This window comes from Coregonus clupeaformis, chromosome 16 (assembly GCF_020615455.1).
Source record: "Coregonus clupeaformis isolate EN_2021a chromosome 16, ASM2061545v1, whole genome shotgun sequence".
In the NCBI taxonomy this organism is placed as follows: Eukaryota; Metazoa; Chordata; class Actinopteri; order Salmoniformes; family Salmonidae; genus Coregonus; species Coregonus clupeaformis.
In genome coordinates this window covers 33,044,103-33,062,031 of record NC_059207.1, presented here as the reverse complement: position 1 = coordinate 33,062,031, position 17,929 = coordinate 33,044,103, and the positions used below count along the sequence as shown (strand labels likewise).

The following is a 17,929-nucleotide window of genomic DNA, read 5'->3' as shown; positions in this document are numbered from 1 at the left end:
GACAGGTGTCTTTTATACTGATAACAAGTTCAAACAGGTGCCATTAATACAGGTAACGAGTGGAGGACAGAGGAGCCTCTTAAAGAAGAAGTTACAGGTCTGTGAGAGCCAGAAATCTTGCTTGTTTGTAGGTGACCAAATACTTATTTTCCACCATAATTTGCAAATAAATTCATTAAAAATCCTACAATGGGATTTTCTGGATTTTTTTTTCTCAATTTGTCTGTCATAGTTGACGTGTACCTATGATGAAAATTACAGGCCTCTCTCATCTTTTTAAGTGGGAGAACTTGCACAATTGGTGGCTGACTAAATACTTTTTTTCCCCACTGTATATAATAAATTATCAAGCCTGCAAGCAACTCAAGACAATATTATTATGGTGGGGGATTATAATACTGTTTTAAATAGCTCAATGGACCGAAAAGGAAATCACACCACAAACAATCACCCACATGCTCTTAAGGAAATTGTGAATGTCATGGATACATTAGAACTAGTAGATATATGGAGGCTTAAATATGCTGATCTAGTGAGATATACATGGCGGAGACTGAATCAAGCTAGTCGTCTTGACTTCTTTCTTATCTCATTCTCGTTGGCACCAAAAGTAAAAAAAGTGTTGATAGGGGACAGAATGCGGTCGGACCATCATATAATAGGCATATACATTACTCTGACTGAATTTCCACGTGGGCGAGGATATTGGAAATTTAATCAAAGCCTATTAGATGATAATTTATTTATAATTAGAACAAAGGAATTTATAACTGACTTTTTCCAACATAACATAGGTACAGCGAATCCCCTTATTGTATGGGACACCTTTAAATGTGCCTTAAGAGGCCATGCAATTCAGTACTCATCTCGAAAACAAAAGCAATTTAGGTCAAAAGAGTTTATACTAAGAAAGGAAATAGAAAGTCTAACAGAACAGATAGATGGCAATAAAAACTGTAACATAGAGGCTCAGAATAAATTAGAGGAAAAACAAAAAGAAATGGAAAAACTTATTCAAGAAAGATCAATTGTAATATATTATAAAAATAAAGCAAACTGGATGGAATATGGGGAAAAATGCACAAAATTCTTTTTTAATCTTCAACATAGGAATGCTACCAAAAGAACTTAATGAAACTGGTTACAATTGACGGAGTCACCCATAATTCACCTAATGATATTTTGAAGGAAGAAACAAAGTATTTTAAGCATATGTTTTCTTTTCAGTCGCCTCCATCTCCTCTAACTGAAGCTAATTGTAGAGATTTTTTTCCTATTGATAATGTCAAATTAACAGCCACACAGAAAGACTCATGTGAAGGTGAAATTACAGAGGAGGAACTTCTGGATGCAATTAAAGACTTTAAGTCCGGGAAAACTCCAGGGTTGGATGGCATACCAATCGAGGTATACCAAACCTTTTTGATATACTAAGAGGACCGTTATTAGCATGTTTTAACCACTCCTATGTAAATGGTAGATTATCTGACACTCAAGAAGAAGGTCTGATCTCATTATTACTGAAACAGGATACAAGTGGAAAATATAAAGATCCAGTCCATTTACAAAATTGGAGGCCCCTTACACTTCAGTGTTGTGATGCAAAAATCCTAGCAAAATGTATAGCGCATAGAATTAAAAAGGTATTGTCGGATATTATTCATTCTAATCAGACAGGTTTTTTACATGGAAGATACATTGGAGATAATATAAGGCAAGTATTGGAAACAATAGAACACTATGGAAAATATGGGAAACCAGGCCTGCTATTCATAGCAGACTTCGAAAAAGGCATTTGATAAAGTTCGACTGGAATTTATATATAAATGCCTGGAGCATTTCAATTTTGGAGAATCTCTTATAAAATGGGTCAAAATTATGTATAGTAACCCTAGGTGTAAAATAGTAAATAATGGCTATTTCTCAGAAAGTTTCAAACTGTCAAGAGGAGTGAAACAAGGTTGTCCACTATCGGCATATCTATTTATTGTGGCCATCGAGATGTTAGCTATTAAAATCAGATCCAATAATAATATCAGAGGATTAGAAATACAGGGCTTAAAAACAAAGGTGTCATTGTACGCAGATGATTCATGTTTTCTTTTAGATCCACAACTAGAATCCCTCCACAGCCTCATAGAGGATCTAGATACATTTTCTAACCTCTCTGGATTAAAACCAAATTATGACAAATGTACTATATTACGTATTGGATCACTAAAAAATAACATTTTTACATTACCATGTAGTTTACCAATAAAATGGTCTGATGGTGATGTGGATATACTCGAATACATATCCCAAAGGAAATAAAAGATCTCACTTCAATAAATTTTAATAGAAAGTTAGCAAAAATAGATAAGATCTTACTACCATGGAAAGGAAAATACCTGTCAATTTGTGGAAAAATCACCCTGATTAACTCTTTAGTATTATCCCAGTTTACCTATTTGCTTATGGTCTTGCCTACGCCTAGCAAACAGTTTTTTAAATTATATGAGAAAAAAATATTCAATTTTATTTGGAACGGCAAGCCAGACAAAATTAAAAGAGCATATTTATATAATGAATATGAATTCGGAGGACAGAAATTATTAAATATTAAAGCATTAGACCTATCACTAAAATCTTCAGTCATCCAAAAGTTATACTTAAATCCGAACTGGTTCTCAAGCAAATTAGTAAGATTGTCTCACCCACTGTTCAAGAAAGGCCTTTTTCCCTTTATTCAGATTACAACCTCTCACTTTCAGTTATTTGAAAAGGAAATAATCTCCCAAATGTCACTATTTCTAAAACAAGCCATAGAAAGTTGGTTGCAATTTCAATTTAATCCTCCAGAAACGACAGAACAAATAATGCAACAAATATTGTGGTTAAATTCAAATATACTAATTGACAAAAAACCTTTATTTTTTGACAGAATGTTTAAAAAAGGTATAATCTTCGTAAATGATATCATCGGTAGGATTGGTGGAGTTATGTCGCACATGCAGCTAACAAAAACATATGGAAATGTCTGCTCTACCCAAAATTACAACCAAATAATTGCAGCCTTACCGTAAAAGTGGAAGAGGAAAGTTGAAGGGGGGAGAAAGTAAGGAACTTGTCTGTCGGCCTTGCATTAAAGAACATAATTGGTTAAGGAAAACTGTGATAAATAAAAAAGTATATCAGTTTCACTTAAGGACCAAAGGATTGACAGCAGTCCCATATAGATTGCAAAATAGTTGGGAAGAGATCTTTGACGTACCGATCCCATGGCATAGTGTTTATGAACTGACACGCAAAACGACACCGGATTCAAAAATTAGAATCTTTCAATTTAAATTATTATATAAAATTCTTGCTACCAATAGAATGTTATTTATATGGGGGATACAATCTTCCCAGCTCTGCAAATTTTGCTGTGAAGAGATAGAATCATTAGATCATTTGTTTTGGTTCTGTCCATTTGTAGCTTGTTTTTGGACACAGGTCCAGGAATGGCTTAGGAAGGATTGCAATATTTACCTGGAACTAACCTTGCAGATAGCATTACTGGGTGATCTGAAAAGTAATAGTCAATCAATCAATAATATAATAATACTTTTAGCAAAAATGTTTATTTTTAATTCACAATCTGTAGAAGCAATGAGAATAGAAAGGTTCAGAACTTTTGTAAAACATCACAGTACGGTTGAAATATATATGGCAAATAGAAATCCTATATGGATGGTGTTAAGAGATAGATGGGAGGTATTGAATAGAGTTGAAGGATGGGACTAATAACAAATAACAACAAATAATAACAAAGATAGCTAATAATGTAAGCATACTGTGTCCATAATAAGTATATAGGTTGTATGTTGGGAGCTTTTGGGAAAGAGCACAGTTAGAAAGATATGGCATTTAGAAGCAAACCGGATGGACATCATGAAAATGATCGGAGAGGTTGAGAGTAGAAGAAGTTCAGGAGCAAAAAAATAAATAAATATATATATTTTTATATATATATAGATATAGAATTATTGTAAAATTAACTCTGTCCATAAGGTGTAGATAGTAAGTATAGACCGGAAGTAGAGGCCTGGGCGTTGTTGTTCACTAATTTACTCCAAGTAGGGAAAGGATGGTGGGGTTGAAAAGTAATAAAGGGGAATATATATATATAAAAAAACAAAAAAACATGGGGGATTGGAAGTGATGCAGACAATTACATTGATAGAAGATACAATCTATCTGCAATATTAAGCTGATCCATCCCCCCGAAAAAAAAACAAAAAAAAAAAAAAAATGTAAGCATACTGTGTCCATAATAAGTATATAGGTTATAGGTTGAGAGCTTTTGTGAAAGAGCACAGTTAGAAAGATATGGCATATAGAAGCAAACCGGATGGACATCATGAAAATGATCGGAGAGGTTGAGGGTAGAGGAAGTTCAGTAGTAAAAACAAACAAAATAGAATTATTGTAAAATTGATTGTGTCCATAAAGTGTATATAGTATGTATAAGATGGAACTAGAGGCCTAAGCATAGTTGTTCACTAGTTTGCTCCAATTAGGGAAGGGGTGGTGGGGTTGGAGGGTAATAAAGGGAATTATATAAAAAAAAAAAAAGGATATGTATGTATGTATATATATATATATATATATATATATTTAAGAGAAAAAAAAACATATGGGGGATTGGAAGTGATGCAGACAATTACATTGATGGAAGTTACAATCTATCTGCAATATTAACGCTGATCTACCCCCTAAACATTTTTTTTTTTGTAACTATCAAGATGTGCTTTAAGTGTAAACTTTCATCTCTAATTTAAGGGTTTTGTCAAAATTATTGTTTTGCCTTCAGTTTTGCCTTCAGCAAGTTAAATGCATGCTCAACTGGATTCAGGTCAGTTGATTGACTTGGCCATCGCAGAACATTCCACTTCTTTGCCTTAAAAAGTATTGGGTTGCTTTCGCAGTATGCTTCGGGTCATTGTCCTTCTGCACTGTGAAGCACCGTCCAATGAGTTTTGAAGCATTTGGCTGATTCTGAGCAGATAATATAGCCCTAAACACTTCAGAATGAATCCTGCTGCTTTTGTCAGCAGTCACATTATCAATAAAACAAGGGAACCCGTTCCATTGGAAGCCATACATGCCCACGCCATAACACTACCTCCACCATGCTTCACAGATGAGGTGGTATGCTTCAGATCATGAGCAGTTCCTTCCCTTTTCCATAATCTTCTCTTCCCATCATACTGGTACAAGTTGATCTTTGTCTCATCTGTCCATAGGATGCTGTTCCAGAACTGTACAGGCTTTTTTAGATGTTTTTTGGCAAATCTGGTCTTCCTGTTTTTGAGGCTTACCAATGGTTTACATCTTGTGGTAAACCCTCTGTATTTACTCTGGTGAAGTCTTCTCTTGATTGTTGACTTTGACACAGATACACCTACCTCCTGGAGGGTGTTCTTGATCTGGCCAACTGTTGTGAAGGGGTTTTTCTTCACCAGGGAAGGAATTATTCTGTCATCCACCACAGTTGTTTTCCGTGGTCTTCCGGGCCTTTTGATGTTCCTGAGCTCACCAGTGTGTTCTTTATTTTTTAGAATGTACCAAATCGTTTATTTGGCCACACCTAATGTTTGTGCTATCTCCCTGATGGGTTTGTTTTGATTTTTCAGCCTAAGGATGGCTTGCTTCACTGGCATTGACAGCTCTATGGACTTCATATTGAGGGTTAACAGCAACAGATTCCAAATGCAAATGCCACACTTGAAATCAACTCTTGGCCTTTTATCTGCTTACTTGTAATGAACTAATGAGGGAATAACACACCTGACCATGGAACAGCTGAGCAGCCAATTGTCCAATTGCTTTTGATCCCTTAAAAGGGGGGGACCACATTTAAAAAGTGCTGTAATTCCTACACCTTTCACCCGATTTGGATGTAAATACCCTCAAACTACAGCTGAAAGTCTGCACTTCCAGCTCATATTCATTATTTAATTTCAACTCCAATATACTGTGGTGGACAGCTAAAATAATAATAACTTGGTAAATTTCCAAATATTTATGGACCTGACTGTACCAGTGTCTAACAATTTATACACACAGGACATGTCAGAAGTGGCATCTTTCTTTTTTTTTGAGAGGTAATGTTTAGCAAGGACTACTTCCTCTGGCTTCAGAGGAATATGCCATGTTTGTCTTGTGTGGGCCTGCCCACTCTATGTTCTCCTGTGTTCTCGCTCTGTCCTGTCTGCTCCCCTCTATTCCTTGCTGTCTGAAGTTCTGCTGTCCTGGATCTCCTATATTATTACAGAAATGGCATAGTATCAGTGCCGTACCAATATGGATGATTCTGAACAGAAAAACACACATAAGCAATATAAGCACGCACGCACGCACGCACGCACGCACGCGCACACACACACACACACACACACACACACACAATATGAACAACAAGCAAATAATGTTTACCTGAATTGAGCTAAAAGGTAAAATCTGGGATCATTTCTGTTCCTTAATGATATTAGCAGTTCACTCAATCTTAAACCTGATTAACATTCAACTGTATTACCCTTCACTAACCACAATACCTGTGTTCTCTCTCTGTTGCTTTAGCAACAAAATCAAAATGTGTGCAATCATGGGGCAAAACAGATGAGGTTGGCTTAGATTGTTAACATGTAAGCTATATTTCGTCTCCAATGTTTATTGAAAACAAATACATTTGCACAATGACCACTTGTTGTTTCAAATACATCGTTACAGTTGTTGGTTAGCTAGTTAGCGAATTTTACCCATATTTGCATTGACATGAAATCAGTCAAAACACCTCAAAACAAGACATGGTATCAATAACATGATGAAACATGCTGAAATAAGCCACTTATGATTCCCACACATGGCAGTGTCATTCTTGCTAGCAATCTGGCCATCCAGAATCACAACAGGCTGACTTATGCCCCATGGAAGTGCGCACATTGTTTTCGTGACGTTGTCAGCCAACCCATCTATGTAGCTAGATGCTAAATAATTGTATTGTAAACATACATACACACACACACATTTTATTCACTTACTCCTGCAAATACAACAACCGTCTTTGCGTTAGCTAGACTGGGTAGTCCCTCACGTTAGTTAGTTAGCTTAACGTTATCTGTCAGTGCAGCTTTTGAGTCAACATGTTGAAATGTAAGTTACTCGAATCTGGCTTACTGTGAGGTCAATAACTCTGAATAACATCATCATGGGCTAACAAAATGTGCTATAGTAATAGCAAGCTAACAAAGTTTACCTTCGGTTCTCCTTCTCATCTTTGCGCTCGCTCCCTCAGAGAATGAACAGTCGCCCGCGCGGCCCCGAAATATGCTTTTTTGGGAGGAATCAAAAATGACTTTGGAAAACCCTGTTTGACTCCGCCTCCTAAAGTGCCACCATACACAGAAATGCTGGTTTTAGGCAGCACTAAAAAGGCAGGGCAGGCCAGGGCTCATGTTTGGAGTATTTATTGCAGTGTGTAATGCAGTGTAGCATAGCTTGTTTTACACCATCCCAGCAGGGCAAAAGACTCGGGGCTGATACAAAATCATTCGGGGCTAAAGCCCGGGTCTGGTGACGTCAATGCTGTGATGCACGCCGTTTGATGCGACGCAGACCCGGTGGCAAGCGTGAGACTGAGGAGACCCGGTCTGTCCTTTAGAGTTTTGATGCAGTGTTGCCTGATAAAGCCATGCTAGGGAATAAGTTATCCCGTGAGAGCTTTTGTTCCGAACCCACTAAGGTGTTTCAGGTGCCAAGTTTATGGTCATGTTGCAGCAGTATGTAGAAGGGAGATTCCAAGGTGTGCAGGAGGGCATGGGACAAGTGGGTAGTTTCAAGGGAAAAAGTGGAGCGTTTCAATTGTGGGGGTGGCCATGTTGCTGGGGATCAGAAATGTCCTGTGCGAGTGAGACAGGTTGGAGCCTGAGAGGATCCCTGTGAGTAGTAGGCCAGTACAGAGTGACCTGAACAATTTGTGCTTTAGTAACGTTGGCTTGTTGCCGTTTATTGTTATGGTCATTAATTGTACCTCACAGATGGAAAGGAAATCCCAGAAGATTGAATTGGTAGTAGCAGCAGCAGAGACGTTTTGGGTTATGAGATTTTAGTGCAGAAGAACTACAGGGGATTTTGAGAGAAGGGGGTCCAGCCTCCCAGGCCAACGGCCTGGTGTGGGATCTGTTAGGGCCAAAGTAGTGAGAAGGTGTGTTGGGTATAGTGGTATGTATAGGGTTATATGGCGGTGTAATTTCCTTTTTTCGTGAACAAATGTGCAATGCAGCAATATGCAACAAAGCGTCTAGCGTTCTGGAAAACCACACGAAGAAGATTACTCTCTACGTCGAAGTTATTTTGAGCCTGCAGCTCGAGTCGAGGGTGTGAGACTCCAGCCAATCACGTTTGCAGACATGACGGAGCAAGAGTTAGCCCCTTCAGCTTCACTGGAAATCCTTCCATACCAGCAACACTTTTGTTAGCTGTAAGCAAACTATATATAGTTAGCAAAAGAGGATACTGTAAAGACTGGCAGTGGCTGCCAACAATTCAACGTTTCTTTCTCAATAAAGGGTGGGGCAAAACGTGAAAATTATGTTTTCGAAAGAGCAAAGTAACATCATGTATGAATAGTATTCACTTTGCTTTATTTGAACTCGCTACTAGTACTAGCTATGAGAACAGCTAACGTTAGCAAAGAAGTCCAGAAGAACGAATGTTAGCTAGTTAACTGGCTAGATAACTAAGACATGGCTACCACCAGGAAAATACGACAATACCGAAGCCCTACAGTGAGTATCAAGCAGGAGCAGGACGATGACTCGGACACGGAGGAGTCTCACATTGGTTTCAAGAAGTCGGATGGACGCGAGTCACAGATAATCCACAGTGGTCACTTCATGGTGTCCTCGCCGCACATTGAACACCCGCCAAGAAAGGGTTACGATTTCGACACAGTCAACAAACAAACCTGTCGGACGTATCACTTCGGGAAGAAGTGTACATCACACATCTCCATTGACGCGTCGTTGACAAAACTTTTCGAATGCATGACGCTTGCATACAGGTTTGTGTCTTGGTTGCTTCTCGTCGTCAATCAATTAAAAGTGTAACGTTTCCTAACTAACGTTAGATAGTTACCTAGCTGCCAAGTATTGCTTTACTGTCGTGGCATTAATTAGATGGGCTACATCTTGGACTGTGACTTGGGTTAAAAATGTACGATGGCCTTAGTGTTTTCGAAGTTTCAAAAGGTTTTCCATACCCAGCTACCGAATGGTGAAGTTTGTTTTGCATGGCCCGGTGCTCCGGTTGAGTGGAGATTACATTTAAGACCAATGGAATGGTCTCAAATGAGAACTCCGCTGACGCGGGGCACCGGGCCATACAAAACGAACTCTACCAATGACAACTAGCTACGTTTTGTTTTCTAAGCGAATCACAACAACAAGTTGGACGAGCGTTTCCTTTTCCAGTGTCTCTCGAGCATCAGATCCCACGCCCAAAGCACGGGGTGTAGCTGAAGTCACGAGTCTACATTTCTTAAAAACACAGGCTTGTGGCATACAACAACAAGCATACAGTCTAATGCTTTAAATGTAATAATTCTGTGCAATATTATGTGTTGTGCAGTGGTCCCAAGATCAACAGTCTACTGTTGCAGTATATGGTCCTGTTCTACTTGCAGGTCTGGGTAACATTGCATAGTTTGTATAACAGTTTGACAGTTAGACCGAATTAGGTACTAGTTATTGGCATAACCATCCGTAAAAAAAGGTTTACTGTTAAAAAATTTAGTCATATGTTTCAATCCTGTCTAATAATCTGAAGTAGGGCTAGTGGAAGAAAAATATTTGTACACAGAAGGTAACTCGGCCGAAAATGCCTTCTCCAGCAGGTGGCGTTTAGAGTTTTTTTTAAACTCACCAAGCGAGGAGATTTTGTATGGAGGTCATTGAGTGTCGAATTTGGTCAACCAAAAATGTGTCTTTATTTCCTATGTGAGGTTTATTTGATCAAATAGAAGTTTCGTAATGCTTAGGTTGTTAGGCGTGTACTGGTATAAGTAGGACACGTGTCACCCGGCAACTTTGAGAAAAAACACTATCAGAGTTGTGCCTGAGGGTGCAATCCAGAATCCTTTGGACGTCCGTACCCTTAACCCTAACCGGTACCTTAACCAATTTAAATGGCAACTTAATGGGGTAGGGACATCCCAAGGATTCCGGATAGCAAGGACCATTGTGGTTCACACGCGTATCTGCCATCTCATTGGCTAGAATAGTCCCACCTGATGCCTCCACCCGACTACCTTCCATTTTTTAATACATTTATTTTCATTGTTAGCGCGGCCAATGGAGTATCTGGTCAATATAATGGAACATTTGTGGCCATAACTTTCAAACTAACAGAGATAATAATAATAAATAATAATATGTCATTTAGCAGACGCTTTTATCGAAAGTGACTTATAGTCATGTGTGCATACATTTTTACGTATGGGTGGTCCTGGGGATCGAACCCACTACCCTGGCGTTACAAGTGCCATGCTCTACCAATTGAGCTACAGATCCCACTCTGGAATTTTGATATGCCTGTAGAGTATATTATGTTCAACAATATATTTTCAATATTAATGTTTATATTTTTCAATATTCATAGATGAATGTAAAACAATTATAATATTGAAAGCTAAATACTACCTATATTACAGAGCAAGCAGTAAAGATTCATGACACCAATTCTTGCTTTGTAGCATCTACAGGGAGGGAAAAAAGTATTTGATCCCCTGCTGATTTTGTACGTTTGCCCACTGACAAAGAAATGATCAGTCTATAATTTTTAATGGTAGGTTTATTTGAACAGTGAGAGACAGAATAACAACAAAAAAATCCAGAAAAACGCATGTCAAAAATGTTATAAATTGATTTGCATTTTAATGAGGGAAATAAGTGCTTCTTCTTGAGCCACTCCTTTGTTGCATTGGCTGTGTGTTTTGGGTCATTGTCATGCTGGAATACCCATCCACGACCCATTTTCAATGCCCTGGCTGAGGGAAGGAGGTTCTCACCCAAGATTTGACGGTACATGGCCCCGTCCATCGTCCCTTTGATGTGGTGAAGTTGGCCTGTCCCCTTAGCAGAAAAACACCCCCAAAGCATAATGTTTCCACCTCCATGTTTGACAATGGGGATGGTGTTCTTGGGGTCATAGGCAGCATTCCTCCTCCTCCAAACACGGCGAGTTGAGTTGATGCCAAAGAGCTCGATTTTGGTCTCATCTGACCACCACTTTCACCCAGTTCTCCTCTGAATCATTCAGATGTTCATTGGCAAACTTCAGACGGGCCTGTATATGTGCTTTCTTGAGCATGGGGACCTTGCGGGCGCTGCAGGATTTCAGTCCTTCACGGCGTAGTGCGTTACCAATTGTTTTCTTGGTGACTATGGTCCCAGCTGCCTTGAGATCATTGACAAGATCCTCCCGTGTAGTTCTGGGCTGATTCCTCACCGTTCTCATGATCATTGCAACTCCACGAGGTGAGATCTTGCATGGAGCCCCAGGCCGAGGGAGATTGACAGTTCTTCTGTGTTTCGAATAATCGCACCAACTGTTGTGACCTTCTCACCAAGTTGCTTGGCGATGGTCTTGTAGCCCATTCCAGCCTTGTGTAGGTCTACAATCTTGTCCCTGACATCTTTGGAGAGCTCTTTGGTCTTGGCCATGGTGGAGAGTTTGGAATCTGATTGATTGATTGCTTCTGTGGACAGGTGTCTTTTATACAGGTAACAAGCTGAGATTAGGAGCACTCCCTTTAAGAGTGTGTTCCTAATCTCAGCTTGTTACCTGTATGAAAGACACCTGGGAGCCAGAAATCTTTCTGATTGAGAGGGGGTCAAATACTTATTTCCCTAATTAAAATGCAAATCAATTTATAAAAAATTTTATATGCGTTTTTCTGGATTTTTTTGTTGTTATTCTGTCTCTCACTGTTCAAATAACCCTACCATTAAAATTATAGACTGATAATTTCTTTGTCAGTGGGCAAACGTACAAAATCAGCAGGGGATCAAATACTTTTTTCCCTCACTGTACAGATGAATCATTATGGGGTCTTAAAGTGGCAATCTGCAGTTGCTACATACATTTTTGGACTTATAAATTAATGATATGTACCCATAGATTCTTGAAGAATACACTTCAGTATACCAAAAACTTTTGCCCCCAGAACAGCCTAAATTCGTCGGCCGTGGACTCTACAATGTGTCGAAAGCATTCCAGCAGCGTTGCAATAAACACAAACCTGGCACCTACTACTATACCCTCTTCAAAGGCACTTAAATATTTTGTCTTGCACTTCACCCTCTGAATAGCACACATACACAATCCAAATATGAAGAGTGGTATTCAGTGATTTGTTGGATTTGCCCCAAACATAACACTTTGTATTCAGGACATAAAGTTAATTTCTTTGCCACATTTTTTTCAGTTTTAATTTAGTGCCTTATTACAAACAGGATGTTTTTGAATATTCTTTATTCTGTACTGGCTTCCTTCTTTTCACTCTATCAATTAAGTTAGTATTGTGGAGTAGCTACATTGTTGTTGATCCATCCTCAGTTTTTTCCTATAGTAATAGTAATATGCCATTTATATGCCGTTTAGCTCTGAACTCTGTAACTGTTTTAAAGTCACCATTGGCCTCATGGTGAAATCCCTGAGCGGTTTCCTTCCTCTCTGGCAACTGAGTTAGGAAGGATGCCTGTGTCTTTGTAGTGACTGGGTGTATGGATACACCATACAAAGTGTTACTATTAACTTCACCATGCTCAAAGGGACATTCAATGTCTGCTTATCTTTACCCATCTACCAATAAGTGCCCTTCTTTGCGAGGCATTGGAAAACCTCCCTGGTCTTTGTGGTTGAATCTGTGTTTGAAATTCACTGCTCGACTGCAGGACCTTACAGATAATTGTATGTGTGGGGTACAGAGAAGAGGTAGTCATTCAAAAATCATGTTAAACACTATTATTGCACACAGTGTGAGTCCATGCAACTTATGTGACTTGTTAAGCACATGCTTACTACTGAACTTATTTAGGCTTGCCATAACAAAAGGGTTGAATACTTGACTCAAGACATTTCAGCTTTTCATTTTTAAAGATGTACTATGCAGAAATCGCTCCACCATTTCCCGGTTGCTAAAATGTTATGAATGCTATTCCCATCTGCTGTCGACATCAGGATACGATTTGAGAGCACTAGTTAGCTCCAAAAGTGTTTATAGCTTTGACTGCATGCTGACAGTGAATTCAGAGCCATTAAGTGGCTAGCTAAACAATTTTACCAGGTTCCCGTGAAGCAATTGTAATGACAGTCCACCACAACATACACAAGAGTTTCCTGATTAGCAAGGGGTAGTCGGTTTTAATTTAATTGTGTATTAGAAACACAGTTTGAGGTCATTGTGAGGAGATTTCGCAAGTGGGGAATTGGGCTTCCTGGGAAAATGTTGTCAGAGTTTGAAACAGTAACCAAGGCGGGCGGAGCATAGCGAAGGGTCATTTGGCTCCAATGAATGTAATTTGCTCAATAGGAGTTGAGAAATAAAGTTGACCTCATTAGAAATAAGATATTCTCCTATTTTCTACTGTAGGTAGGCCTATGTAATAAAAAATGTGTTTATTCTGTTGCTAGCGATATTCATAAAAACATTGAAATAAAAAAACTTTTTGCGGACCCCCTGCAGTACCTCCACGGACCCCTAGGGAGCCGCGGAACCCCGGTTGAATACCCCTGGTTTAAACTTTGATATCATGGATGGTCAGGCCTTGCATCCATAGCTCTGTCTATGAATTTGAGGGTGGTTACATTTCTCCATCCCTCAGATTTTTACAGAAACTGGGTCGGGTAGATGCTGATTGCCGCTTTAAAGGAGGCCTGGGTGAGAGCAAAATAACATAAATATGCCAACTTTGATAAATTATTTCTTAATTATGCTTTTAGATACAAATGTCAAATATGTCAACAATCCTTCCTCCAAAGGACTATTCTATAGATTACATTTTGTGAAAATCCCCCAAATCATGTTATTTTTCTGTCTGCATTCTATAAGAAATCAATCAGATGCAGTATTTTGTCTAGTGCCAAACACAGGCAGACACATACTCACCCTGTTTCGCTGAGAGAATGGACCCTGGATTGTTGGGATTTTAAAGCCTGTGTTTAGCCATGCTTGATGTGCTGAGTGTGAAGAGGACACTTGACACCAGATGCCCAGGCAATGCAAACAGCCTGCGCACCACTTTGCTGACAGGGGTTTTGCGATAAAAGTCGGTATTGCTCCTTCTCGGAACACCCTCAACCCATGTCAACACATGATATGACACCTGTGCAAGGGAGATTGCATCCCTTTACAGCTCTCTGCTTGCCAAGGATTGGCACCATCGCACATCCCGCAACCTTTGCCCTAGTTTTACTGCAGACTAAGTTTAGTGGATATAGAGAACAATGACAGATGTTCAGAACCTGAACTAAATGTAGGTGGTAGGGCCATGGTGCAGGTACACAATACGAACCTGGCCAATTAAATCAGCAGCATTTTTTGCACTTTCATTCTCATAACCTAAGGTCATCCCTCAATGATGTCAGGTAAGCGCTGCTAGACAGTTTACCTCTAGTGAACCACACCCTTTACTACATGGTCCATAATCTGGATTCCTTTAGCACTTTGGCTCTCTCTTAGAGCAACAAGTGTACTGCAATGTAGATGGTCCAGGTACACCCTATTTTGCTACACAATAGGACAGAGCCTGAAGAGTCCACCATAAAATCAAACTCACTCCTCTTTTTTTTTATTACACTACATTTGAAAATGCACCCAGCCAATGTGCAACTACTATGAGTGAAAAAGGTTGACAGAATCATTGTGGTTCCTTAAACTGGGCCAGTCTACCACATTCATGTCCACTCTTGACCTCGGCACTTGCTCAAATGGCTTGACACGGCACAAATAAATCACCCACCAGCACCGTCGCTCAGAAGCAGCGTGTTGCCTTTCAGTTGGGGGGTTGGGTAGGGAGTGGGCGGGCGGGTGAGTATGTGGGCGTCCGGAACAACAAGTGTCCTCACATGGGCTGTCATAGATGGAGAGGTTTTAAGGCTTGGTGTCCCCAGGAATCTACAATGCAGTGGCTAGTGGCTACATTTGTAGACATGTAGCCAAGTGGATGGGTGATGCGGGCATCCGGCTCAGGTGGCATTGTACCCATCAACTTGGCTTAAGGGAAGGACATGTCCTTGACCCATTGATAGTTTCAGTTCACTTGTCAGGGGACAACATACCTTTCATTCTATTCCTATGCAAAATACATAGTAAATAGAGTCTATGCCCATTGTCATTGGGTAATTTAAACTGAAAAACACTTGCTTGAGTGGCGAGGTGATTTGCTAAATGATGGACTGCAAGCACCACTTGAGCTGCGACTAGCGCTACCGAAACAGGGCCCGGTTTACCAAAAACACCTTCGTAGGAGCATCCTTAAATCTCCGAGCTGTTTCCCAAAATCATTGTTAGTAAAGTTGCACTTGAAAACGCTCGTTATTTACCGACTGCCTCAGACCACTCGTGGAACCAGCCCCAGCCTGGCCTCCGGGCCAATACGAACTGTTTCGTTAGATGCTTTTTTGCATCTAACGAAGATCTCTGCTAAACACAGAATCAAGATGTTTATCTGTCTCTCTGACCGCCGATAACTTCAGAATGAAGTTGACTATGCTACAAATACAACGTTGCCAATGTCTTTGCAATTGTTACAAATAAGCGAAGGATAAAAAGACGCTTCAGATGAAAATTGTGATGACTGCATTTAAAGATAAGTATAGACTACATAGGCCTATATATTTAAATCCTATTTAAATCAATTTAATGTTAAATCAATTATGTTTAGCTAATTGTAGGCTACTGTCTGTAATTTTTTGCCTCAATATATTTAGTGATGTGTAGGCCTAACAGCATGTGCGCAATGATGTGCCAAATCTGTGATTTTAGTGCATTATTATTGGGTAACCATTGGATAACACTCCTCTATATTTGCAGTCATAGGTGGTAATATCTCTCTAGGAGATGATCCATTCTCAGTATTGTGAAATAATTATAATGTTAAGGTGATATTTTAATATAGAAAGGTGATCCGAGAGCAGAGCTACCCTTTTTCCCGTCCTTTTCAGTATCGACACATGCTTAAATGACGTATTTAACAAACGTTCTCTCTGCGTGGTGTTTTGGGAAAATGCATGTTACGTCTTCGGCCGTTGTTGGAACGATGCGTTGTTAAAACACTCCTAAGCCCAGGTGCGTCTTTCTCGCTGTTCATCGTTTACTCCTGTTTTAACAGGGTGTTTTTCCCCTAATATTGTGAGTTGAGACATGCAGTTAACAGCATTAGAAAGCAAAACATTCACCTCTTTTTAACCATACATTAATTTGTTTGCCTTGTGTTTGATTTGTGAGCTTAAACTTGGTGGGCAGGCTTTTGTTAAAAATGTAACAAAGTAGACTAATGATTCTGAAAAAAATATGCTCTTTGCCTTTACCAAAACAATGTTTTTGTTGCATATTTCAGTCTGGAACCTGCCTAGGTGTAGGGGTGTTGTAACCAATTCTAAATGGCACACTAGCAGTTAGAAAAATAGCACTTGTAAATAGACACAACGCACAAATTATTTAAAAAATGCAGCTTGTGCTTGGAACACAGGCTTATTCCCTACTTAAATCAACCAGTCTATTTAGAACTTGTGATTTGGCAAGCAATGTAGCTTGTCTATAGTTTTGTTTGTACGTTTTTATAGGCAGTATATCTGAAGGCCTAATATAATATTTTGTGCGCAGCACGCGTGTGTATAGACTAGAGGAAGTGGTGAGATCAGAATTGAGTCAGTGAGGCATGGAGGGAAAAGAGAATGTAGAGGAATGAACTGTGTGATCGCTTGGCCTTGGTTCCTTTTTTTCGGAACACTTCTATATTTAATGTGGATGCTACCATGATTATGGATAATCATGAATGAATCGTAAATAATGATGATTGAGAAAGTTAGAGGCATAAATATCGTAACCCCCCAAAGAAATGCAAACCTCCCCTGTTATTAGTAATGTAGAAGTGTTCAGAAACATATTATATTCTTATTTAAAACAAAAGATTTACCATTAATTTATATTGGGCGTAATATAATCTAATACACAACTAACACAAACTGCAAATGCATCCAACAAGTTTGTAGAGTCACAAGCTGGATGTAGTCATTGTGTGCTAGGAATATGGGACCAAATACTAAACTTTTGACTTCTTTAATACCGAACAAAAATATAAACGCAACATCTTTTTTTTTTTTACTGAGTTACAGTTCATGTAAGGAAATCAGTCAATTTAAATAAATTCATAAGGCCTTAACCTATGGATTTCACATGACTGGGAACAGATACCTTAACAAAAATGGGCCTCAGAATGGGCCTCAGGATCTCGTCACGGTATCTCTGTGCATTCAAAATCCCATAGATGAAATGCAATTGTGTTCGTTGTCCGTAGCTTATACCTGCCCATACCATAACCCCACAGCCACCATGGGGCACTCTGTTCACAACGTTGACATCAGCAAACCGCTCGCCCACACGACACCCACACGACGCCATACACGTGGGCTGTGGTTGTGAGGCCGGTTGGACGTACAGTACTGCCAAATTCTTTAAAATGACGTTGAAGGTGGCTTATGGTAGAGAAAGGAACATTCAATTCTCTGGCAACAGCTCAGGTGGACAATCCTCCAGTCAGCATGCCAATTGCACGCTCCCTCAAAACTTGAGACGTCTGTGGCATTGTGTTGTGTGACAAAACTGCACGTTTTGGAGTGA

General features: G+C 39.5%; 1 protein-coding gene across 5 annotated transcripts in view; it reads left to right on the top strand.

The window, feature by feature from the left end:
* The first annotated feature begins 6,566 nt into the window (after positions 1-6,566).
* LOC121584867 (MLX-interacting protein-like) overlaps positions 6,567-17,929 on the top strand; it is a 50,840-nt gene continuing 39,477 nt past the window's right edge. For 4 of the 5 annotated variants that reach the window (XM_041901047.2, XM_041901045.2, XM_041901044.2 and 1 more), the window contains exon 1: positions 6,567-9,088. In XM_041901047.2, the coding sequence (XP_041756981.1) occupies positions 8,772-9,088 (317 nt within the window). In that variant the 5' untranslated portion in view covers positions 6,567-8,771. The remainder of the gene's footprint in view (positions 9,089-17,929) is intronic. The other variant, XM_041901046.2, reaches the window with a different exon arrangement.